Raw genomic sequence first — 26,535 nt, 5'->3', positions numbered from 1 at the left:
TGATGCAATTGATAAAGGTAAGCCGCCCGAACTGTCGATCCATTCATCACATTGCTTATAAATAACTTTATCCAATTAAGTGTTTTTGAATGTTTACATTTGTAATGTATTAAATTATGTTTGACTGATTTTATCTACGATAATTTTTCAATCCACCAGTAAACGCGAACTATGTCGAGAGAAGAAATATATAGGAACTATTTTTCGGTTTCGTGTTGCATTTCGAACATGATTTGTGGTGCGCATGACAATAACACGGAAGCTGCCTGTTTATTTTTGCTAACGCTTTTACACGAATTAAACCCTTGCAAATATATAATTGTATATCGTTTAGTGTGTATAAGATGGAGGACCAGGAGATGCAACTGAAAGTTAAAAGAGGTAATTAGCGAATACTTTACAGTACAATTGTTTGATAAAAGTAAACCCATCACCAGCTAGCTAACCTTAGCTAGTAGCTGCATTAGCTAAACAGCTAACGTTAGCTACTTGTCATAACCATACATTTGGTAAACCTAGCTATATTATTGTATGTTTATCTCTGCAGTGACTGACAAATTCACGGAGAACATGTACGTGTTGGCTAACGAGCCATCGGTGGCTCTTTATCGACTGCAAGAGCACGTTAGAAGGTCCCTTCCAGAGCTAGTACAACACAAAGTAAGTGGTGTCGTGAATCCAAAGTAGCAGCGTAGCTACATATTAACTTGCTAAGGAGAATAAATGTAGTTTTGTTACTTTACAGTAGCTATATTGGGCTGTCCAAAAACACGTCTAAAAAAGAAATGTATACCGGTAGTTACTTTTGGATTAACGTTATTCATAATATTATTCTCTGATCATCTTTCCCAGACAGATATGCAGAGCTGGGAGGAGCAAAGCCAAGGAGCAATCTACACTGTGGAATATGCATGCAGGTAACCTAGCAAGATGTACTCTTAAGGAGCCTACCGTTACTCCTTAAGGACCAAGGACCTTATGTTATTTTCAGAGGTAGACTGGCTCTGGCAGCCAAAATAGCCAAATACTCTATCTAAACGTGAATCGATTCTCAATTGCCATATGGTTCTAGAAACATAAAGCCCTTTACTTTCATATCACATCAAAAATACACTTACTCTACACTGTTTTAACTGGCTTTATCACACACTGGTGTTTGGAGGATGCTAGATAGCTAATTAGCACAGGTGGACGCTCTGTCTTCCGTAAACATGCGCTGTAACATGGAGATACGGTCTGTGGGAACCCTTAAAGGTGTGTATCAAGTTAAGTATTTCTCTATGATATGAAAGATAAGGTCCTTATGCTTCCAAACCTGTACCGCAAGCGATGCGTGTTAATTTTCAGACCAAGCGTCGGCTCTCTTAACAAAACTCCCCCGTACAGAAAACGCCTTTGTCCAATGACACTTATGTGTAATTTAATGGAACTGCAAGTCCTAATCAAGGGCTAGCAGGTAACCTAGCTCTCGAGAACCCAAGGGGGCTTACAGCCAGCCACCCTTTTGAGTTCTCAGCTGAAGGTATGGACCACAGCTGGCTCCATGTGAACTACAATTCTGACTCTCAGTTTTAACGTTTAGAAACGTTAATAATCCTCACTTGCGATACGGTTTTAGAAACCTTTGGAACTTTCATACCAGTGAGAAATAATATTTCAAATAAAAAAGATACACTTACTGTACGCAGTTTAGCAAAGTTGCACCTGGCTGTAACACAGCCTCCAGCCGAGGTACGACACGTCCTCTCACCTTGGGCTCGCAGTTCCATTGGACCATTCCATTCCACATTTCCGGTCGGAAGCAGATGTTACTCTATTCAAGAAACGTGGCGATGCCTTCAATTGTGTAGGCAACACCACACACATTTACATACACAAATCTAAATGTCCCTTGTCTGTCACAAATGTTGAATAAAATTCTCTACCGATTGTCCGTGGCGTAGTCCTTCAGCTGGTTGAAATTTGAGATAAAATATCCACTGGAAAGTATTATTAAACTGACTTTAAAACTGATTTGATTTATTAGGATCCCCATTAGCTGACGCCAATGGCGACAGCTGGTCTTACTGGGGTCCGACATATAATGACAAAGACATTACAGACAAAATACTTTACAATTTACATACATTTAAAAACATTAACATGTACACTACCGGTCAAAGGTTTTAGAACACCTACTCATTCAAGGGTTTTTCTTTATTTTTACTATGTTCTACATTGTAGAATAATAGTGAAGACATCAAAACTATGAAATAACACATATGGAATCATGTAGTAACCAAAAAAGTGTTACATTTACATTTACGTCATTTAGCAGATGCTCTTATCCAGAGCGACTTACAAATAGGTACATTCACCTTATAGCCAGTGGGATAACCACTTTACAATGTTTTTGTTTTTTTGGGGGGAGGGTGGGTTGGGGTAAGGGGGGGGTAGAAGGATTACTTTATCCTATCCCAGGTATTCCTTAAAGAGGTGGGGTTTCAAATGTCTCCGGAAGGTGGTGAGTGACTCCGCTGTCCTGGCGTCGTGAGGGAGCTTGTTCCACCATTGGAGTGCCAGAGCAGCGAACCGTTTTGACTGGGCTGAGCGGGAACTATGCTTCCGCAGTGGTAGGGGAGCCAGCAGGCCAGAGGTGGATGAACGCAATGCCCTCGTTTGGGTGTAGGGACTGATCAGAGCCTGAAGGTACGGAGGTGCCGTTCCCCTCACAGCTCCGTAGGCAAGCACCATGGTCTTGTAGCAGATGCGAGCTTCAACTGGAAGCCAGTGGAGTGTGCGGAGGAGCGGGGTGACGTGAGAGAACTTGGGAAGGTTGAACACCAGACGGGCTGCGGCATTCTGGATGAGTTGTAGGGGTTTAATGGCACAGGCAGGGAGCCCAGCCAACAGCGAGTTGCAGTAATCCAGATGGGAGATGACAAGTGCCTGGATTAGGACCTGTGCCGCTTCCTGTGTAAGGCAGGGTCGTACTCTCCGAATGTTGTAGAGCATGAACCTACAGGATCGGGTCACCGCCTTGATGTTAGCGGAGAACGACAGGGTGTTGTCCAGGGTCACGCCAAGGCTCTTTGCACTCTGGGAGGAGGACACGACGGAGTTGTCAACCGTGATGGCGAGATCATGGAACAGGCAGTCCTTCCCCGGGAGGAAGAGCAGCTCCGTCTTGCCAAGGTTCAGCTTGAGGTGGTGATCCGTCATCCATACTGATATGTCTGCCAGACATGCAGAGATGCGATTCGCCACCTGGTTATCAGAAGGGGGAAAGGAGAAGATTAGTTGTGTGTCGTCAGCGTAGCAATGATAGGAGAGGCCATGTGAGGATATGACAGAGCCAAGTGACTTGGTGTATAGCGAGAATAGGAGAGGGCCTAGAACTGAGCCCTGGGGGACACCAGTGGTGAGAGCACGTGGTGCGGAGACAGCTTCTCACCACGCCACTTGGTAGGAGCGACCGGTCAGGTAGGACGCAATCCAAGAGTGAGCCGCGCCGGAGATGCCCAGCTCGGAGAGGGTGGAGAAGAGGATCTGATGGTTCACAGTATCAAAGGCAGCAGACAGGTCTAGAAGGACAAGAGCAGAGGAGAGAGAGTTAGCTTTAGCAGTGCGGAGAGCCTCCGTGACACAGAGAAGAGCAGTCTCAGTTGAATGACCAGTCTTGAAACCTGACTGGTTTGGATCAAGATGGTAATTCTGAGAGAGATAGCAAGAGAGTTGGCTAAAGACGGCACGCTCAATAGTTTTGGAGAGAAAAGAAAGAAGGGATACTGATCTGTAGTTGTTGACATCAGAGGGATCAAGTGTTGGTTTTTTGAGAAGGGGTGCAACTCTCGCTCTCTTGAAGACGGAAGGGACATAGCCAGCGGTCAAGGATGAGTTGATCAGCGAGGTGAGGTAAGGGAGAAGGTCACCGGAGATGGTCTGGAGAAGAGAGGAGGGGATAGGGTCAAGCGGGCAGGTTGTTGGGCGGCCTGCCGTCACAAGTCGCAAGATTTTATCTGGAGAGAGAGGGGAGAAAGAAGTCAAAGCATAGGGTAGGGCAGTGTGAGCAGGACCAGCAGTGTCATTTGACTTAACAAACGAGGATCGGATGTCGTCAACCTTCTTTTCAAAATGGTTGACGAAGTCATCCACAGAGGGAGGGGGGAGGGGGGGGGGGGGGGGATTCAGCAGGGAGGAGAATGTGGCAAAGAGCTTCCTAGGGTTAGAGGCAGATGCTTGGAATTTAGAGTGGTAGAAAGTGGCCTTAGCAGCAGAAACAGATGAAGAAAATGCAGAGAGGAGGGAGTGAAAAGATGCCAGGTCCGCAGGGAGTCTAGTTTTCTTCCATTTCCGCTCAGCTGCCCGGAGCTCTGTTCTGTGAGCTCGCAATGAGTCATCAAGCCACGGAGCTGGAAGGGAGGACCGAGCCGGCCGGGAGGATAGGGGACATAGAGAGTCAAAGGATGCAGAAAGGGAGGAGGGTTGAGGAGGCAGAATCAGGAGATTGGAGGGAGAAGGATTGAGCAGAGGGAAGAGATGATAGGATGGAAGAGGAGAGAGTAGCGGGAGAGAGAGAGCGAAGGTTGCGACGGCGCATTACCATCTGTGTAGGGGCAGAGTGAGTAGTTGGAGGAGAGGGAGAGAGAAAAGGATACAAAGTAGTGGTCGGAGACTTGGAGGGGAGTTGCAGTGAGATTAGTAGAACAACAGCATCTAGTAAAGATGAGGTCAAGCGTATTGCCTGCCTTGTGAGTAGGGGGGGGGCGGTGAGAGGGTGAGGTCAAAAGAGGAGAGGAGTGGAAAGAAGGAGGCAGAGAGAAATGAGTCAAATGTAGACGTAGGGAGGTTGAAATTCCCCAGAACTGTGAGGGGTGAGCCATCCTCAGGAAATGAACTTATCAAGGCGTCAAGCTCATTGATGAACTCTCCAAGGGAACCTGGAGGGCGATAGATGACAAGGATATTAAGCTTAAATGGGCTAGTGACTGTGACAGCATGGAATTCAAATGAGGAGATAGACAGATGGGTCAGGGGAAAAATTGAGAATGTCCACTTGGGAGAGATGAGGATTCCTGTGCCACCACCCCGCTGACCAGATGCTCTCGGAGTATGCGAGAACACATGGTCAGACGAGGAGAGAGCAGCAGGAGTAGCAGTGTTTTCAGTGGTAATCCATGTTTCCGTCAGCGCCAAGAAGTCGAGGGACTGGAGGGTAGCATAGGCTGAGATGAACTCTGCCTTGTTGGCAGCAGAACGGCAGTTCCAGAGGCTGGCTGAGACCTGGAACTCCACGTGGGAGGTGCGTGCAGGGACCACCAGGTTAGAGAGGCAGCAGCCACGCGGTGTGAGGCGTTTGTGTAGCCTGTGCGGAGAGGAGTGAACAGGGATAGGCAGAGGCATAGTTGACAGGCTGCAGCAGATGGCTACAATAATGCAGAGGAGATCGGAATGAAATGAACTAAACATCTGGGATGAGAGCGGGGAGAGAGCGGGGCCTCCCTCACCACAACTCCCAAATATAACTCTCCCAACTTCCACCTCAGAAACTATAATTGTTGTAAACTACAGCGGTTCAATGTTTTCTAGGATTAGTTTATTCAGCTAGCTAACTAGGTGCAGTATTATTCCGTGAAAATCGTCCGGGCACCTCGTCATAAGACGCCACAGCCAGCTAGCATGCCGGACTCCAATAACACGGTTTAGCGCCAATACTCGGCCACAACAAACCACCAGTGTATCAACACGCAAGCAGATCGTTCGTGTCCGTGTCTAACGTTGTGGGTTAGTCCCGACAGCTTGAGCGAGTCCGTCGTCAACTTATTCAGCCAGTTAGTTAGCTAGAATAGTTAGCAAACTAGCTAGCCATTGCTTTCAGACAAAGAAGAACCCCTCCTTTCACGGCACGAACACACAGAGAGCGCCAAACTAACGTTAACTAGTCACCCATGTCCTGAATTCCTTGAACGACTCGGGCTATCAATATGTAAAAAAACAAAACACAAATGTAGGTAATGACTTACCCCTAGCAGCTACTGTTAGCTAGCCAAGTGCAAAGCTAGCCACTGAATTGACTCAGCCAGTTCGCTCGGTCGTTCCAGCTATTGTTTACTAGTAGCTATCCAGGTAGCAACAAGCTAGCTAAATTTCAAGCACAGTAGCCACTTGCTACCTAACGTTAACGGTTCAGACAATGAGGTTAGAAAACAGCTGAATGGTAGGCAATTATTGTATGTAATTATTGTAGGCAGCCAGCTGGTGTAATTACAGGCACTCTCAGGCGTGAAACAACTATACCGTTGCTAATAGCTACTCGCCAGCTAGTCCAGGTGGTGGGTTAGCTAGCTAGCTTCGTGCTACACCCGGCACAGCCGAATACAATACTAACCTACAATAATTACATACAACAACCCACGTTAACTACCTACAATACCTAACTACAATCTAAATACATAGTTTAAGCCTTACTCGACAAAGCCCAAGCTATGTATAAAGCCAAGCTTACCCGACGCCAAGCTTACCCGACGACCTCCTCCTTCCTTGTTAAACAAATCAAAATATATTTTATACACTGCTCAAAAAAATAAAGGGAACACTTAAACAACACAATGTAACTCCAAGTCAATCACACTTCTGTGAAATCAAACTGTCCACACTGATTGACAATACATTTCACATGCTGTTGTGCAAATGGAATAGACAACAGGTGGAAATTATAGGCAATTAGCAAGACACACCCAATAAAGAAGTGGTTCTGCAGGTGGTGACCACAGACCACTTCTCAGTTCCTATGCTTCCTGGTGATGTTTTGGTCACTTTTGAATACTGGCGGTGCTTTCACTCTAGTGGTGGCATGAGACGGAGTCTACAACCCACACAAGTGGCTCAGGTAGTGCAGCTCATCCAGGATGGCACATCAATGCGAGCTGTGGCAAGAAGGTTTGCTGTGTCTGTCAGCGTAGTGTCCAGAGCATGGAGGCGCTACCAGGAGACAGGCCAGTACATCAGGAGACGTGGAGGAGGCCGTAGGAGGGCAACAACCCAGCAGCAGGACTGCTACCTCCGCCTTTGTGCAAGGAGGAGCAGGAGGAGCACTGCCAGAGCCCTGCAAAATGACCTCCAGCAGGCCACAAATGTGCATGTGTCTGCTCAAACGGTCAGAAACAGACTCCATGAGGGTGGTATGAGGGCCCGACGTCCACTGGTGGGGGTTGTGCTTACAGCCCAACACCGTGCAGGACGTTTGGCATTTGCCAGAGAACACCAAGATTGGCAAATTCGCCACTGGCGCCCTGTGCTCTTCACAGATGAAAGCAGGTTCACACTGAGCACATGTGACAGACGTGACAGAGTCTGGAGACGCCGTGGAGAACGTTCTGCTGCCTGCAACATCCTCCAGCATGACCGGTTTGGCGGTGGGTCAGTCATGGTGTGGGGTGGCATTTCTTTGGGGGGCCGCACAGCCCTCCATGTGCTCGCCAGAGGTAGCCTGACTGCCATTAGGTACCGAGATGAGATCCTCAGACCCCTTGTGAGACCATATGCTGGTGCGGTTGGCCCTGGGTTCCTCCTAATGCAAGACAATGCTAGACCTCATGTGGCTGGAGTGTGTCAGCAGTTCCTGCAAGAGGAAGGCATTGATGCTATGGACTGGCCCGCCCGTTCCCCAGACCTGAATCCAATTGAGCACATCTGGGACATCATGTCTCGCTCCATCCACCAACGCCACGTTGCACCACAGACTGTCCAGGAGTTGGCGGATGCTTTAGTCCAGGTCTGGGAGGAGATCCCTCAGGAGACCATCCGCCACCTCATCAGGAGCATGCCCAGGCGTTGTAGGGAGGTCATACAGGCACGTGGAGGCCACACACACTACTGAGCCTCATTTTGACTTGTTTTTACGGACATTACATCAAAGTTGGATCAGCCTGTAGTGTGGTTTTCCACTTTAATTTTGAGGGTGACTCCAAATCCAGACCTCCATGGGTTGATAAATTTGATTTCCATTGATAATTTTTGTGTGATTTTGTTGTCAGCACATTCAACTATGTAAAGAAAAAAGTATTTAATAAGATTATTTCATTCATTCAGATCTAGGATGTGTTGTTTAAGTGTTCCCTTTATTTTTTTGAGCAGTGTATTTGAGATTCTTCAAATAGCCACCCTTTGCTTGATGACAGCTTTGCACACTTTAGGCATTCTCTCAACCAGCTTCATGAGGTAGTCACCAGGAATGCATTTCAATTAACAGGTGTGCCTTCTTAAAAGTTAATTTGTGGAATTTCTTTCCTTCTTAATGCGTTTGAGCCAATCAGTTGTGTTGTGACAAGGTAGTGGTGGTATACAGAAGATAGCCCTATTTGGTAAAAGAACAAGTCCATATTATGGCAAGAACAGCTCAAATAAGCAAAGAGAAATGACAGTCCATCATTACTTTAAGACATGAAGGTCAGTCATTACGGAAAATGTCAAGAACTTTTAAAGTTTCTTCAAGTACAGTTGCAAAAACCATCAACCTCTATGATGAAACTGGCTCTCATGAGGACCGCCACAGGAATGGAAGACCCAGAGTTACCTCTGCTACAGAGGATAACTTCATTAGAGTTACCAGCCTCAGAAATTGCACCCAAATAAATGCTTCACAGAGTTCAAGTCACAGACACATCTCAACATCAACTGTTCAGAGGGGACTGTGTGAATCAGGCCTTCATGGTCGAATTGCTGCAAAGAAACCACTACTAAAGAACACCAATAAGAAGAAGAGACCTGCTTATGCCAAGAAACACGAGCAATGGACATTAGACCGGTGGACATTTGTCCTTTGGTGTGGAGTCCAAATTGGAGATTTTTGGTTCCAGCCGCAGTGTCTTTGTGAGTTGCGGTGTGGGTGAACAGATGATCTCCGCATGTGTAGTTCCCACCGTAAAGCATGGAGGAGGAGTTGTTTTACTGTCTGTTTTTATTATTTATTTAAATAGATTTTTATTTGGATTTCATGTAATGGACATACACAAAATAGTCCAAATTGGTAAAGTGAAATGAAAAAAATAACTTGTTTCAAAGAATTCAAAAAAATAAAGAAAGAAAAAGTGGTGCGTGCATATGTATTCACCCCCTTTGCTATGAAGCCCCTAAATAAGATCTGGTGCAACCAATTACCTTCAGAAGTCATATACAGTGGGGAGAACAAGTATTTGATACACTGCCGATTTTGCAGGTTTTCCTACTTACAAAGCATGTAGAGGTCTGTAATTTTTATCATAGGTACACTTCAAATGTGAGAGACAGAATCTAAAACAAAAATCCAGAAAATCACATTGTATGATTTTTAAGTAATTCATTTGCATTTTATTGCATGACATAAGTATTTGATACATCAGAAAAGCAGAACTTAATATTTGGTACAGAAACCTTTGTTTGCAATTACAGAGATCATACGTTTCCTGTATGTCTTAACCAGGTTTGCACACACTGCAGCAGGGATTTTGACCCACTCCTCCATACAGACCTTCTCCAGATCCTTCAGGTTTCGGGGCTGTCGCTGGGCAATACGGACTTTCAGCTCCCTCCAAAGATTTTCTATTGGGTTCAGGTCTGTAGACTGGCTAGGCCACTCCAGGACCTTGAGATGCTTCTTACGGAGCCACTCCTTAGTTGCCCTGGCTGTGTGTTTCGGGTCGTTGTCATGCTGGAAGACCCACCCACGACCCATCTTCAATGCTCTTACTGAGGGAAGGAGGTTGTTGGCCAAGATCTCGCGATACATGGCCCAATCCATCCTCCCCTCAATACGGTGCAGTCGTCCTGTCCCTTTTGCAGAAAAGCATCCCCAAAGAATGATGTTTCCACCTCCATGCTTCACGGTTGGGATGGTGTTCTTGGGGTTGTACTCATCCTTCTTCTTCCTCCAAACACGGCGAGTGGAGTTTAGACCAAAAAGCTCTATTTTTGTCTCATCAGACCACATGACCTTCTCCCATTCCTCCTCTGGATCATCCAGATGGTCATTGGCAAACTTCAGACGGGCCTGGACATGGGCTGGCTTGAGCAGGGGGACCTTGCGTATGCTGCAGGATTTTAATCCATTACGGCGTAGTGTGTTACTAATGGTTTTCTTTGAGACTGTGGTCCCAGCTCTCTTCAGGTCATTGACCAGGTCCTGCCGTGTAGTTCTGGGCTGATCCCTCACCTTCCTCATGATCATTGATGCCCCACTAGGTGAGATCTTGCATGGAGCCCCAGACCGAGGGTGATTGACCGTCAACTTGAACTTCCTCCATTTTCTAATAATTGCGCCAACAGTTGTTGCCTTCTCACCAAGCTGCTTGCCTATTGTCCTGTAGCCCATCCCAGCCTTGTGCAGGTCTACAATTTTATCCCTGATGTCCTTACACAGCTCTCTGGACTTGGCCATTGTGGAGAGGTTGGAGTCTGTTTGATTGAGTGTGTGGACAGGTGTCTTTTATACAGGTAACGAGTTCAAACAGGTGCAGTTAATACAGGTAATGCGTGGAGAACAGGAGAGCTTCTTAAAGAAAAACTAACAGGTCTGTGAGAGCCGGAATTCTTACTGGTTGGTAGGTGATCAAATACTTATGTCATGCAATAAAATGCAAATTAATTACTTAAAAATCATACAATGTGATTTTCTGGATTTTTGTTTTAGATTCCGTCTCTCACAGTTGAAGTGTACCTATGATAAATATTACAGACCTCTACATGCTTTGTAAGTAGGAAAACCTGCAAAATCGGCAGTGTATCAAATACTTGTTCTCCCCACTGTAATTAGTTAAATAAAGTCCACCTGTGTGCAATCTAAGTGTCACATGATCTGTCACATGATCTCAGTATATATACACCTGTTCTGAAAGGCCCCAGAGTCTGCAACACCACTAAGCAAGGGGCACCACCAAGCAAGTGGCACCATGAAGACCAATAAGCTCTCCAAACAGGTCAGGGACAAAGTTGTGGAGAAGTACAGATCAGGGTTGGGTTATAAAAAAAGATCATAAACTTTGAACATCCCACGGAGCACCATTTAAATCCATAATTAAAAAATGGAAAGAATATAGCACCACAACAAACCTGCCAAGAGAGGGCTGCCCACCAAAACTCACGGACCAGGCAAGGAGGGCATTAATCAGAGAGGCAACAAAGAGACCAAAGATAACCCTGAAGGAGCTGCAAAGCTCCAAAGCGGATATTGGAGTATCTGTCCATAGGACGACTTTAAGCCGTACACTCCACAGAGCTGGGCTTTACGGAAGAGTGGCCAGAAAAAAGACATTGCTTAAAGAAAAAAATAAGCAAACACGTTTGGTGTTCGCCAAAAGCCATGTGGGAGACTCCCCAAACATATGGAAGAAGGTACTCTGGTCAGATAAGACTAAAATTGAACTTTTTGGCCATCAAGGAAAACGCTATGTCTGGCGCAAACCCAACACCTCTCATCACCCCGAGAACACCATCCCCACAGGGACTGGGAAACTGGTCAGAATTGAAGGAATGATTGATGGCGCTAAATAAAGGGAAATTCTTGAGGGAAACCTGTTTCAGTCTTCCAGAGATTTGAGACTGGGACGGAGATTCACCTTCCAGCAGGACAATGACCCTAAACATACTGCTAAAGCAACACTCGAGTGGTTTAATGGGAAACATTTAAATGTCTTGGAATGGCCTAGTCAAAGCCCAGACCTCAATCCAATTGAAAATCTGTGGTATGACTTAAAGATTGCTCTACACCAGCGGAACCCATCCAACTTGAAGGAGCTGGAGCAGTTTTGCCTTGAAGAATGGGCAAAAATCCCAGTGGCTAGATGTGCCAAGGTTATAGAGACATACCCCAAGAGACTTGCAGCTGTTATTGCTGCAAAAGGTGGCTCTACAAAGTATTGACTTTGGGGGGGGTGAATAGTTATGCACACTAAGGTTTTCTGTTTTATTGTCTTATTTCTTGTTTGTTTCACAAGAAAAAATATTTTGCATCTTCAAAGTGGTAGGCATGTTGTGTAAATCAAATGATACAAATCCCCCCCAAAATCCATTTTAATTCCAGGTTGTAAGGCAACAAAATAGGAAAAATGCCAAGGGGGGTGAATACTTTCGCAAGCCACTGTACACACAAGTAGGTCACATGGGGGAGAGGCGTTGTGCCGTGAAGTGTTGCTTTATTAGTTTTTTGGATCCAGGTTTGCTGTTCACTTGCGCTATATCAGATGGAAGGGAGTTCCATGCTCTCATGGCTTTGTATAATACTGTACGTTTTCTTGAATTTATTCTGGACCTGGGGGCTGTGAAAAGACCCCTGGAGGCATGTCTGGTGGGTTAAGTGTATTTAACAGCGCTGTGTGTAAGTTGACTATGCAAACAATTTGGAATTTCCAACACATTCATGTTTCTTATAAAAACAACTTAGCCAAGAGAGACTGGCATGCATAGTATTAATATTAGCCCTCTGATTACAAAGAGGAGCAAGACGTGCAGCTCTGTTCTCAGCCTGCTGCAGCTTAACTAGGTTTTTCTTTGCAGCACTTGACCATATGACTGGACAATAATCAAGATAAGATCAAACTAGAGCCTGCAGGACTTGCTTTGTGGAGTGTGGTGTCAAAAAAGCAGAGCATCTCTTTATTACGGACAGACCTCTCCCCATCTTTACAGCCATTGAATCTATGTTTTGACCTTGACAGTTTACAATCTAAGGTAACACCATGTAATTTAGTCTCAACTTGTTCAACAGCCACACCATTCATTACCAGATTCAGCTGAGGTCTAGAACTTAGGGAATGATTTGTACCAAATACAATGCTTTTAGTTTTGATGTTCAGGACCAGTTTCAGGACCAGTGTATTACTGGCCACCCATTCCAAAACAGACTAACTCTTTATTAAGGGTTTCATTGACTTCATTACCTGTGGTTGCTGATGTGTATATGGTTGAATCATCAGCATACATGGACTACACATGCTTTGTTTAATGCCAGTGGCAGGTCATTGGTAAAAATAGAAAAGAGTAGAGGGCCTAGACGCAGGTCGATGTGTGGCAATCAGGATGTTTGCTCATGACCGAAGGCACGTGCAAAAGATGGAAGTACATGCACGTGATGCATGCATACTAACAGGTGTTTACATGGTTTTGCGCATGTGCCAGGTGATATCAACTTCAGCTTCAGTACTGGTGCTTTAAAAAGTTGGGTAAACAATACTTTTCTGTGGATATTTTGTTTCAAATTTCGAGCAGCTGAAGGACCAACCGCACAGATAACCGGTAGAGTAAGTTCAAATGTAATTTTTTTTCAACATTCTGGCTTGTAAGGAAACTGTCGACAATTTTGCAGTGCTTTGTTTCAGACTGTATACCAAGAATTTGTATAAAAGTCTGATTTATTAGGCAAGTGTTACTCAAAACACAGCCAGGTGCATCGGGCAGCGTCAGGGCATTTCCCTCACAAGGCTAAAGGGGGCATCCAATGACCAAATGTAATGCAATGGAATTGGAGTCATGGTCGAAAGTCTACTGTTTAGGATTTTCATTCTATTGAAAACATTGATCGGCAATTCAATGTTGTATTTGTTAACACACATTCATCTTTTCATTTCCAGTGCGGTGAAAAGCATGACAAACAGCAGCCTGTACTTCAAAAGCATCGATGGCCTCCTTCGTCAAGCCATCAGCATGAAGGAACAGATCAGCACCTCCCAGGGGCGCAGGTAAGAGGCAGTAAAGAACCAATTCCACTCACTTTGGCTCTGGGAAACCATAATAACACTGTGTGTCCTTGACACTGTAACAACACTGTGTATCCTTCATTTGTCTGATTGCAAACAAACCCACTCATCACTGCTGAGGAGAAAAAAAACTAAATGTCCCTGCTCAAGGGTGGAGTTGATGAGGCTTATAAACTCCTTTTGAGTGAAAGCCAAGATCACTTTTTCATAGACATGGGCCACCATTTCTTGTTTGTAGTTATTTTTCTTTGCAATCATCATCATCCTCCTTTCATCGCCATTTCTTTGCATTATTTTATTTGCCATTTTTGTCTCTGTTCTGTTTTCTTCATTATTTCCCACCATTGGCACATGCATGCAGCGCACATGAAGCGACCCCCTCTCCCATTCCCCCTGCCACTCCACCACATCCCCCATCCACTTCCTCCTGACCTCTGGAAGACACTGTCCAAGGTTAGTCGTTCCTCAGGCATCACACTCAAAGCTATACTTGGCTTTAACTAGACCTCAAGGACTTCTAGGCACTCACTTGAAAATCAAGAAAGTGCACTAGAATGAACCTGAATGTGCTAATAGTGGTTTACTTAAACTGCTCCACCTTATTTTTACCACAGGGTGTTTGTAACAACATACTCATGTCTTTATTCAAAGTTATCAAATATGTTTGTTTTACAGTATGCAGACTAGACACTACCACATTTCTCTACACATTGTGTAATATACAGTTTTGGCAATATATTTCAAAGACCACGCTTGGTCTTTACCAAACACTTTTGAAAATGTAAAGCATTTCTGCCACTCTTTAAATTGTATAATCACGTAGCAACTATAGCATTAGCTGTAGCTATAAGTTACTAACATTTTCCATTGGAATACCAGTAAGTAAACGTTCTAGAGAGGGTTTAATAGTGATGGAATAGAACATGGTTTCTGTGTAAAAAGTCAATACAAAGGCAATAAAGGAACGAGATGTTAGGAAAGGTGTATTAAAATGACAGTTTCACTGTATGTCTGTATTGAAATGTACAGTAATAGTATTAGTGGTGCTTTGATCATGAAGGGATAGCTCAGAGCTTTAAAATAGCTTCAGCTATTTTCTATCCGTACTGTATACTTCGGAACGTTAGATGGTTGGGTAGGAATGTACTAACTGCTAAGACTTGTGCAGGTCAGGTCACACCAGAGTAGAGTCTTTACTGGAGGCTCCTGACTTGCGGGCCAGCACGCTCCGCATCTCATTGTTAATGCCATTCCACGGCTTAGATGGAGACTGCAGCAGCCCAGACTCTGTCGACAGGGTTCTGTGCATTCTAGAACCACTCCCACCACTACTGTAGCCCTCCTTGTCACTGCCGTGGCTCTGAGGGCTGTGGGATGGGGAGTACTGATGCTGGTGATGCTGCTTAGGGTCAGTGCAGGGAGGAGGGTAGGACAAATGCCGGTGGAGTTGGGAGTTGTTGTGGTGCCTCCTGGGTTTATCCCCATCTTGGAGCTCGTGTTGGCGGGCGGCAGTGGTGCTCCCACTGTGCTGGTTCTGGTACAGGGTGTCGGTGTGTTCCCCACCGCGGTAGTGTTGGGCGGTACGGGCGGCTTTGACCAGGGAGTGAATCACGATCACTAGCAGAATCAGGATTCCTGAGGCCAGGACGCATGCGCTGGCGATGCCTGTCTCTACCTCAAACACCAGCAGCATGTAGATGGACATAGCTGCAGCAGAGAGAGAGGGACAGAGAGTGACAGACAAACAGAAGAAGAGAGGGAGATGGACACAGTGACAGGTACAGAAAGATTAGTCTATACACTGTAAGAAAGATCACTTTTCAGATCCCTTTTTCTCCCTGGGGTGAATAACTCTAATGTAGTGCATTGCCATGGTTGTGTTTTTGTGTCTTTTACTATATTGGACATCTCTCAGCAGGAGAAGAACCACAGACCCAAGAGTGCTGAAGGAGGGAGGAGAGAAACACAGCTCTGGGATATGATGATGACATTGTGGCATTGCAGTGAGGCTCTGGCTCAGTTCCCTCTGAAAGGGAGCTGTAGGGTCAGGAGGTCATTCACCCTACCATCACAATGGTGCACTGCCCCCACAGCCCCAACAAGGGACTCAATGGAATGGAAAGCCAGCAGCTTTGCTTTGCCAGGACCTGCATTAAGACATTTCAGTAATGCACGTCAGTCAAAGACGCCATTGTTCTGGGCCTTGTGTATCAATCAATTGGAGGGACTCTGAAAGTAGTGACTTTTGCCTCTGCTGCAAATTAACTGGAATATATCTGTAGGAATCTAAATGAAGTTGTCCTTTCTAGGGTCACACAACTATTTGGTACAAGCTGTTAATTGTTTAGCCGTTGGTCTAAACTTATATAATGTCTGATAAATGTATCTGCTTTAGCTAAATTAAGTGCTTGCACGTGAGGTTAATTTGTATTTATTATGGATCCCCATTAGCTGTTGCAAAGGCAACAGCTACTCTTCCTGGGGTCCAGCAAAAATCAATGCAGTAATATACATTATAATATAATTTTTAAACATTAAAATAAATCTTACAACACATTTCACAATATATTAATTGTGTGCCCTCTGTCCACTACTCTACTACAACACACAATCCAGGTGTACCTGTGTGTGACCCTTCACAGTCCTCACTGTTCCATAAGGTGTATTTTTGTCAATTTTTTAAAATCTGATTTTTCTGCTTGTTTGAGTTACTTGATGTGGAATAGAGTTATGTGGGGTGACTACTGTGTTCATAACGCTACCAAATACAGCTCTGGAAAAAATTAAGAGACCACTGCAAAAATATACGTTTCTCTGGTTTTACTATTTATAGGTATGTGTTTGGGTGAAATTAACATGTTTGTTTTATTCTATAAACTACTGACAACATTTCTCCCAATTTCCCAAAAAAAATATTGTCATTTAGAGCATTTATTTGCAGAAAATGACAACTGGTCAAAATAACAAAAAATATGCAGTGTTGTCAGACCTCGAATAATGCAAAGAAAATAAGTTCATGTTCATTTTTAAACAACACAATACTAATGTTTAAACTAAGGAAGAGTTCAGAAATCAATATTTGGTGGAATAACCCTGATTTTCAATCACAGCTTTCATGCATCTTGGCATGCTCTCCACCAGTCTTTCACATTGATGTTGGGTGACTTTATGCCATTCCTGGCACAAAAATTCAAGCAGCTCGGCTTTGTTTGATGGCTTGTGACCATCCATCTTCCTCTTGATCACATTCCAGAAGTTTTCAATGGGGTTCAGGTCTGGAGATTGGGCTGGCCATGACAGTGTCTTGATCTGGTAGTCCTCCATCCACACCTTGATTGACCTGGCTGTGTGGCATGGCGCATTGTCCTGCTGGAAAAACCAATTCTTAGAGTTAGGGAACAATGTCAGAGCAAAAGGAAGCAAGTTTTCTTCCAGGACAATCTGCCCGATTCCAGCATTGCTGAAGCACCCCCAGATCATCACCGATCCTCCACCAAATTTCACAGTGGGTGCGAGACTGGTAGCTCAGTTGGTAGAGCATGGCGCTTGCAACGCCAGGGTTGTGGGTTCGATTCCCACGGGGGGGGGGGGGGCAGTATGAAAAAAAATGTATGCACTCACTAACTGTAAGTCGCTCTGGATAAGAGCGTCTGCTAAATGACTAAAATGTAAAATCGAGACACTGTGGCTTGTAGGCCTCTCCAGGTCTCCGTCTAACCATTAGACGACCAGGTGTTGGGCAAAGCTGAAAATTGGACTCATCAGAGAAGATGACCTTACTCCAGTCCTCTACGGCCCAATCCTAATGGTCTTTTGCAAACCTCAGCCTGGCTCTTCTTTGCTTCTCATTGATGAAGGGCTTTTTTCTAGCTTTGCACGACTTCAGCCCTGCCCCTAGGAGCCTGTTTCGAACCGTCCTCGCCGTGCACTTCACCCCAGCTGCCATTTGCCATTCTTTTTGTAGGTCACTTGATGTCATCCTAAGGTTGTTGAGTGACATTCGAATGAGTTGGCGGTCATCCCGGTCAGTAGAGAGTAGTTTTCGCCCTCTGCCGGTCTGTAGCTTTGTTGTCCCCAATGTCTGCTGCTTGACCTTGTTCTTATGAACCGCTGTCTTTAAAATGTTAAGGATGGAAGCAACCTGACGCTCACAGTATCCCTCTGCCAGCAAAGCCAGAATTGAACCCTTCTTTTCCTCACTCAACATTCCTTTTCAACTCTTTTGGCATGGTCAATAGTTATTTTTTGATTAAAATTACTTTTGAGGTACTATTAGCACTGTTTTTGCCATCCAGCTGGTGCTATTGCAAGAGGATAGTGATGACCACAGCAGTGGATTTTATACTTTTCCTCGTTAAATAAGATTTGGTTCATGTGATCACCTAATCAGTACCTAATTCAGTAGAATGAGGTGTGCCTGTGTTGGAATTCAACAGACACTGAAATGGAAGTCATACATGTAGAGATGCTGATTTAAGAAAAATTTGCAGTTGTCTCTTAATTTTTTCCAGAGCTGTATGTAGCAGTTTGTTACTTTTGATATTGCCAAGGAGCTTGGGGTGACACGTTAAGACCAGCTGCATGCAGATTCCTTTAGTCTACAATATGTTCTGGTCATTAAATAGGCCTTACTGTTATTTGTTGTAGGTCTTACCTGCTAAGTATACTGAAACCCCAAGGCAAAATAGTCCGAAGGCCACATGTCGGACAGCTCGGCTATCCAATAGGAACCAGTCTGCTCTATGGGAGGAAATGAAGAAAACGCAATCAGTGACATGATCATACTGTTTTTGGAAAGTGCTAAATTACGTATTATGTATTTAGACCAAAATAAATACATTCAAGGTTGCAATTAGGCCTTGTGTCCATAATTTGTTTTATCATGTGGGATACTTTTCTGCTCAAAATTGATGGTTTTAAACAGAATGCTTTGTCATTACTTGCACTGGAGGGCACAGAAGCTAAATAAAAGTCCTGAAACGCACAGGCACGTTTCTACGCCAACGTAGGGGGCCGTGCACCAGGGGCCGTGCACTGGGTGCATAATGAGGGAATGCTTTTGTTTGTCCAGGATTCATACTGAGTTTAGAGTTAAGGCTCGGTCAAGCAGCCTCTGCACACACTGAAAGTTATGAATTTATAAGAATGTAGTATTCTTATTTTAATTTATATCAATATCAAACTTCAATATAGGCTAATTGAAGCACATTTATTCAACGAAATAAACTACAGGTGCATCAGTGATAAATGTTAGCCTACAACAAATAACATCCTAAGTATAGGTATGTTGATGGATGTACCTTTCCGTATCATCTTCTCCTCTGCATATCTCGGTTGTAAAGTAGCCGTGCATAAGGCAGACCACTACAGAGCTCAAATTGAGCGTGAGAGACATAGCAGAAAGCACTGTAGACACTGGCATCAGCACTGCCCAAACATTAGTTGGCACGATGGAGATGGTGGGGGGAGATTCCTTCACAGCAATCTGCTGTGTTTGTAGATGGAAAATCAGATTGACCGATAGCTGAGACATAATCCCAGATAGGATCCCTAATAAAGCAAGGACCATCAAAGACCGCTGGCTGTAAACCGTCATATTTGGATAATAAATCACGGACTGACGTCGACGCACTTGTCTTCCTTGGAAAAAGTTATCCCGGTGGGAATCCACTTTATCCTCCGGATCCTTCTTGCGATCCTATTTTCCAAAGGCTTCAATCTAACATAAAATATAGTTTTAAGTGTAGAAAAATGTTTTGAATAGGAAAAGGTAAGAAACCTGTGATTGAGAGTCCGGTCATGGAATTTCAGCTTTATTTGCGTGTTGTGCGCGAGCACCCACTCCCCCAGCCGAGCATGTGATGTTCTTTAAATCCCCAGATTAAAAACTTCGCAACAACAATGGACTTTTCACTTGGATTCTCCTAAACAATGCGTTGACGTGCTCGTCCGAAGCAGTCCACAGCCGGGGGAAAAACTGTTTACAAATTTATACAAGTTAGAAAACTATTCACTTTCCTTTCCAAAACATGAATTACCCCAGCTTGAATGCATTTTGAGAATGTTAAAACAATTGCAGTGGTGCGCATTGAATTTAAACCTCAAATACATTTTAAATATGAAGAAACCATGCTCCAGAAAATATCATATTTTTTACAATTATGACTTGGTTTTTATTTATGTTGAGTTGCCTAGGCCCCAGTTATATTTTTGGTGCAGATCATGCTATTAAAATGAATAAGGAGCCATCAAGATACATTCTTTAGTTCTCAATAGCTCTTTAATTAGGCATTGTCTATTTATTTAATCAATAGTAGCCTCCTGAAAATAATCCTACTAAATGTGTCTACATTAGTTATTGTTTCGCGCGGCATGCAAGAGCTTCTTAAATTGCCAAAAGATGACGCAATGCCATCAGCTCGCGAGTGTGCAATACGCCAAGAGTTCCTGGGAATATGAAATGGAGTGTCCTGCCCTCTCATTCCTTTTCCCCGAAATCTCCCTCTTTGTATCCAATTAACTTTTCAGTGGTTGCCTTGGAAACAAACACTGCTTACCCAGAGAGCGCACTGTTGTTGCTCTGTTGATTTGAGGCTATTGCAGTGTGCACTCACTCACCCACCTTTCCTTTTTGGCATCTTTAGGAAACGTAATCCATTTCACCTTTGAAACCATTATTGTACACTGAACAAAAATATAAATGCAACATGTAAAGTGTTGGTCCCATGTTTCATGAGCTGAAATAAAAGATCCTAGAAATGTTCCATACTGCACAAAAAGCTTATTTCTCTCAAATGTTGTGCACACATTTTTTACATCCCTGTTAGTGAGCATTACTCCTTTGCCAAGATAATTCATCCACCTGACAGGTGTAGCATATCAAGAAGCTGATTAAACAGCATGATCATTACACAGGTGCACCTTTTGCAGTTTTGTCACACAACACAATACCACAGATGTCTTAAGTTTTGAGGGAGCGTGCAATTGGCATGCTGACTGCAGGAATGTCCACCACAGCTGTTGCCAGAGAATGTAATGTTAATTTCTCTACCAATGTCGTTTAAGAGAATTTGTACGTCCAACCGGCCTCACAACCGCAGACCACATGTAACCACACCAGCCCAGGACCTCCACATCCGGCTTTTTCATCTGCAGGATCATCTGATCCAGCCACCCGGACAGCTGATGAAACTGTGGGTTTTCACAATCAAATAATTTCTGCACAAACTGTCAGATACCATCTCAGGGAAGCTCATCTGCTTGCTCGTCGTCCTCACCAGGGTCCTGACCTGACTGCAGTTCGGCGTCTTAACTGACTTCAGTGGGCAAATGCTCACCTTCGATGGCCACTGGCACCCTGCAGAAGTGTGCTCTTCAAGGATTAATCCCGGTTTCAACTGTACCGGGAAGATGGCAGACAGTGTGTATGGAATCATGTTAGCGAGCGGTTTACTGATGTCAATATTGTGAACAGTGTGCCCCATGGTAGCAGTGGGGTTATGGTATGGGCAGGCATAAGCTACAGACAACGAACACAATTGCATTTTATAGATGGCAATTTGAATGCACAGAGATACCGTGACCATATCCTGAGGCCCATTGTCATGCCATTCATCCGCCGCCATCGCCTCACAAACACAAAATGTATTTAACAATTTTTTTACATATCTCTTGATTTGCCTGACAGACACTGACCATCTATCAATTTGCTGTGAATTCAGACTGAAAGAGGAGATAGTTACAGATTTCTGTAACTGTAGTGGTCTGTTGAGTTGCATCTAGGAATTTGTGGTGCGTTATCTAGCATGAATGTAATGTTTGGTCCTTGAGGGGAACAAGATTTACATTTTTATTTATCATTATCAATATTGTCTGTTAGCATTGCTGGGTTACAGTTTTGGTCAATTCAATAAATAGTTGTATGCAAATACAAAGAATGATAACATTTCAATCAATAGCATAACAGAGAGGACTTATGTTGAATGTTTTACTCTATAAATAGCTTTTTATAAGGTTGCTTCCCTTAAGAACTTGAAATAGAGTGTGTGTATAATCTTCTGATGCTGCAGGGGAATTTATGTCACCATGTACTCCTGCCGCTTGTTGAGTCTGACCTGGCAGAGTGACACCGCCCCCACTGCAACATAGATGGCTGCTGCAATGAAGCAGTTGATGCCCACCTGGTTGTAGAGTCCATAGATGGTTACCGGTGGGTTCTTATCATTGCGGATGTCCTCCTCAGTGAAGGGCACATCCTCAATCAGCACAGCAGACTTTGCACTGAAGAAGATCCCCAACATCACCAACATGATGACTCCCCATATGCTGATCACTATTCCACAAGCGGCCATTTTCGGACCGCAGAATAAAAGAGATGGTATTCTTCTAGTTGATCTTTCCTACCAAAATATAGAATTTTGATACACTAATCTAAAACAGTCGTTTTCTTTTCTCAAAGGACGAGCGTCACCCTAACCTCCATCAGCCGACACTCGATTCATTCGGTGGAACATTAATTTGATGTCATGCAAACAAAACTTGGTTGTTGTATTTTATCCATTTTGAAGTTTATAGCACGTTAAAATCCTACAACAACAAAAGTTCCAAGAAAACCAAAGCTTATTCAGGTATACTTTCATATATGCATATGTACTGATGCAGGTCTCTCTAGTAATAAGGGATAAGGGAAATGTTATCTGCATGTAACTGTCTTGAAGACAGCAGGACACATGTAGTGCAGCTAAAGCTGTTCTGATGGAGATAAGCTTGCAGCTATAAAAGTACACACAATGAAGAATTGCTCTCACACATGCACACTGACCATGGAGTCTATTTCTGAATTCGACAGCCTCACCACACATACTAAAATGGCAGCCGCTGATGTTGTCGAAAGCAGAAGTGAGCAGTTTCAGGAAAACAAAAAATAAGTCTAAATGTGAACTCTTTCCAAAGGCTCCTTCATTTGACTTAAAATGCACTCTCTTCATGTGATTCATAATGCTTTTGGGGAAACATACTTTGGTCACAACACTGCAGCCTGGCCTCAGAGCCATACGAAATATACTTTACCTATTTCTGAAAACCTCCAAGATGAATGATACCTACTAATGGTCTATTTATAGGGAGGTTGGTCAGGGAGGATGGGTGGGTGTAATCCGCAACAGTCTAGCAATCCAAAGGTTGCATGTTTGAGTGGCGTCGGGAACAACTGTAGCATTTTAGCTAACCCTTCCCCTAACCCTTATTCTAAACTTAACCCAATTCCCCTGACCTGCTACGTAAATTAATCTAACCATTGTTGTTTTAGTTCTCCTAACCTTTGTAGTTAGTTTTCCTAACCGCCAATGTAAATTCTCCCCCTAATTCTCTTTTATTGTTACAGCGCAAGAAGCAACCTGGTCTCAGATAAAGACGTGCAACACTATACGTCATCCAATTCGTATGCTTTTGCACAACCGGGTATGACGTATCATACTATACATCCATTAATTCATATGATAATGTCGACCACTATTCAATTTATAATGTAAGTGAACGTAACGTAATATATCTTACTAAATGTAGTGTCACCGATTTACATACAGAATAATACGAATTGCCCTGAGACCACATTGCACTGATATGTAAACATTGATACAGAATCGAAATCACTAACAGATCTCCTCTGCCCTGTCTTTGAACCTAAACCTCCATAATGAAGAACTTTTAGACAAAAGGTCAACACAGCTTCTATGATTCTTAGCAGGTGGTTTTACTCTTTTATTTAAAGGTTGTGTGTTTTGTCCACTAATTGGGTGAATCCAGCTGCACACAGGGATGTAGCCTATAGCCGGGGTGGAAGCGGCCTTCTGGGATGTTGCTAACTCTTGCATCATGAAAGGCCTCCTTAGAGATCATTGTGGCTGTGTGTGTGTGTGTGTGTGTGTGTGCGCGTCTGCACATTGGTGTGCGTGTGTCTGTGTGTGAGTGACGTGTGTGTGTAAGGAGTGTCTCTGTGATTGTTCAATGTTAATAACACTTGTCCTTAAATACTTTTTAGGAGTGTCCAAAGCAATGTGCCACCTCCCAAAATAGTCAAGAATAGTGTAGCTCACATAAATGATTGAGAAATTACCTCTAAATATACAGTATCTATTAAGATAGTATGTGGACTAACCTTTGACATCTTTGAAGTGACAAATGCATGCTATATATAATAAACCATGACAGTACTATGTTTGGCCTAAGGGATGTGGCTAGATTATTGAAGAGTAAAAAGCCTTGATTAGCTGTGTGAGATCAGTAAAACGGTGAAAAGATTATTGTAGCTCTAACAAAAGCAAGCACAACCAATAGAAGTAATACTAGCTGGAAAAGTATGCAGTGAGATTCAATGCAGATTGTGAGACAGTGAGACATTAAGGACAGAGGTATTGGATATTGGATGCTCTTATTGCCAGTCTATACACTCACCCATTGAACTTGACCTAAATAGAAACAGCAGGAGGCAAAGGGTGAATCAAAGTTACCTAACAATAGAACACTTTTAGAAAATCCCCTGCATTATCACATAATTTTAAGTACAGTAGTGTACCTCTCTTTGGAGCGTTTATTAAAAAATAAAATAATAATCTACCACTATCCCCTTCTATTCTTAGGCTGTATTATTGACATCATTCATCTTGAATTACCTTTTTACTGACACATAGCCAATGTAAGTGAGTTAGCAAGCAAGTCAGCAAATAGGGAGCTCCTAGAATGTGCCGTGAGCCAAAATGAAAGGATTATTTCACTTTTCTTCATGTAAAGAAAATAGGTCATATTTATGCACAATCCAACTTGAGTTGAACTCTTGTCATACCAATGGTAGGCCTTCATTAGAAAATCTCAGACCAATAAAATTTTGTTTTGAAAACCCAATACAGTGACCAGAAATAGATGTCTTGTCTGTGGTTTACCTATGTTTTCTTCAGAACAAGGCACAAAAGGTATACTAAAATATATCAAAAATAGCATATCTATGAATGACCCAGACCTAGACCGGGCCTACAGTGTTGTTTATGTTTGGCATGGGTCCTCAGATCTTTAAAAAGTTCTACAGCTGCACCATCAAGAGCATCTTGACTGGCTGCATCACCGCTTGGTATGACAACTGCTTGGCACCCGACTGCAAGGTACTACAGAGGGTAGTGAGTATGGCCCAGACAGTACATCACTGGGGCCAAGCTCCCTTTTGTGTTTACTTATTTTTTTCTTTAAGCAATGGCTTTTTTCTGGCCACTCTTCCGTAAAGCCCAGCTCTGTGGAGTGTACGGCTTAAATTGGTCCTATGGACAGATACTCCAATCTCCGCTGTGGAGCTTTGCATCTCCGTCAGGGTTAACTTTGGTCTCTTTGTTGCCTCTCTGATTAATGCCCTTCTTGCCTGGTCTGTGAGTTTTGGTGGGCGGCCCTCTCTTGGCAGTTTTGTTGTGGTGCCATATTCTTTCAATTCTTTTATAATGGATTTAATGGTGCTCCGTGGGATATTCAAAGTTTCAGATATTTTTTTATAACCAAACCCTGATCTGTACTTCTCCACAACTTTGTCCTTGGTCTTCATGGGGCCCCTTGCTTAGTGGTGTTGCAGACTCTGGGGCCTTTCAGAACACTTAGATTGCACACAGGTGGACTTTATTTAACTAATTATGTGACTTCTGAAGGTAATTGGTTGCACCAGATCTTATTTAGGGGCTTCATAGCAAAGGGGGTGAATACATATGCAATCACCACTTTTCCGTTATTTATATTTTAGAATTTTTAATTTCACTTCACCAATTTGGACTATTTTGTGTATGTCCATTACATGAAATCCAAATAAAAATCAATTTAAATTATAGGTTGTAATTAAACAAAATAGGAAAAACGCCAAGGGGAATGAATACTTTTGCAAGGCACTGTACTTACACTGACACCCCAACACACACACACCCACACATTCATACTGATGCCACACTCACCACATACGCTGCTGCTAGTCACTTTACCCCTACCTATATGTACAGTACATACAGTGCTTTCAGAAAGTATTCACACCCCTTGACTTTTTCCGCATTTTGTTGTGTTACAAAGAGGTATTAAAATGTATTTAATTGTCATTATTTGTCAACGATCTACACAAAATACTCAAAACGTCAAAGTGGAATTTTTTGGGAACATTTCTATTTATAAAAAATCTGGAAAATAAAACAGTAATATTTCTTGATTAGATAAGTATTCAACCCCCTGTGTCGATACATGTTAGAATCACCTTTGACAGTGATTACAGCTGTGTCTTTCTGGGAAAAACTCCCCAGTCCTTAACGATTACAAGCATACCCATAACATGATGCAGCCACCACCACTATGCTTGAAAATATGGAGCATGTGAAATGGGCATGTTACTTTGTGCAACACCAGCCTAAGCTGTTAATATGCAACTTTAATAAGGTGTGAACTCATTAATATTATTATTTACAATACAAAAATGGTGTGAAGTTGAAACATAAATCCTGTATGATGTGTTTGCAAAGTTAGGTATATCGTGCACAATAGTTTCTTAATCAATTACAGTGTCCAAGTCTAGCAGATCTCTCTCAAACTTCCATCACCAAACTTTTGTTAGAGAAATTGCTTCAAGTAAAATGGAATAAGTGTCTGACAATTTTAAAGGGGAACTGCACCCGCTGATTTGGCCTTGTTTTTGGCTTGCTCCTCAAGAAATGCTGGCGGCCATGACAGAAGCCAAACGTGAGTTGGCTTGGGTGTGTGGTTTGATGTGGGTGCTTCTTGGGTGTGTCCTTGCCACCACCAAGACACACCCATCTGTCAG

The 26,535-nt window shown here is 43.4% G+C and overlaps 3 protein-coding genes across 5 annotated transcripts; 1 reads left to right on the top strand and 2 right to left on the bottom strand.

The window, feature by feature from the left end:
• Positions 1-214: 214 nt before the first annotated feature.
• On the top strand, positions 215-18,550 carry LOC311136942 (BLOC-1-related complex subunit 8). 3 transcript variants are annotated; one of them, XM_084171268.1, is made up of 6 exons: positions 215-381; positions 548-660; positions 853-917; positions 13,581-13,688; positions 14,068-14,159; positions 15,622-18,550. In XM_084171268.1, the coding sequence occupies exons 1-5, from the start codon at positions 345-347 to the stop codon at positions 14,135-14,137; spliced, it is 393 nt and encodes a 130-aa protein (XP_084027394.1). In that variant the 5' UTR covers positions 215-344; the 3' UTR covers positions 14,138-14,159; positions 15,622-18,550. The 3 variants fall into 3 exon arrangements, with proteins under 3 accessions (XP_084027394.1, XP_084027393.1, XP_084027395.1); XM_084171267.1 differs by having other exon boundaries at positions 225-381; positions 15,625-18,550; XM_084171269.1 differs by lacking the exon at positions 14,068-14,159 and having other exon boundaries at positions 236-381; positions 15,625-18,550.
• Positions 14,186-19,302, bottom strand: LOC311136941 (transmembrane protein 221-like; the record flags this gene model as incomplete). The annotated part of the gene is made up of 3 exons (XM_084171266.1): positions 14,186-15,413; positions 18,361-18,446; positions 19,007-19,302. 3 exons carry the CDS (start codon positions 19,300-19,302, stop codon positions 14,881-14,883), a joined length of 915 nt encoding a protein of 304 aa, XP_084027392.1. The 3' UTR covers positions 14,186-14,880.
• Positions 19,303-21,754: 2,452 nt separating this feature from the next.
• LOC311137547 (ribonuclease kappa-B-like) lies at positions 21,755-23,871 on the bottom strand (the record flags this gene model as incomplete). Its single annotated transcript, XM_084172068.1, has 2 exons — positions 21,755-22,105; positions 23,863-23,871. The coding sequence occupies 2 exons, from the start codon at positions 23,869-23,871 to the stop codon at positions 21,782-21,784; spliced, it is 333 nt and encodes a 110-aa protein (XP_084028194.1). The 3' UTR covers positions 21,755-21,781.
• Between the last annotated feature and the right edge of the window lie 2,664 nt (positions 23,872-26,535).

The sequence above is a fragment of the Coregonus lavaretus genome (genome assembly GCF_964263955.1).
Source record: "Coregonus lavaretus genome assembly, chromosome: 11".
In the NCBI taxonomy this organism is placed as follows: domain Eukaryota; kingdom Metazoa; phylum Chordata; class Actinopteri; order Salmoniformes; family Salmonidae; genus Coregonus; species Coregonus lavaretus.
This window is presented reverse-complemented; position numbering and strand designations above follow the sequence as displayed.

What these genes read in the sequence shown, in the direction of transcription:
- LOC311136942 (XM_084171268.1), top strand. Translation starts at nt 345, where the DNA reads ATGGAGGACCAGGAGATGCAACTGAAAGTTAAAAGAG. An exon ending in GCAACTGAAAGTTAAAAGAG is followed by an intron (nt 382 to 547) that starts GTAATTAGCGAA and finishes TTATCTCTGCAG; the next exon opens with TGACTGACAAATTCACGGAG. An exon ending in ACTGTGGAATATGCATGCAG is followed by an intron (nt 918 to 13,580) that starts GTAACCTAGCAA and finishes TTTCATTTCCAG; the next exon opens with TGCGGTGAAAAGCATGACAA.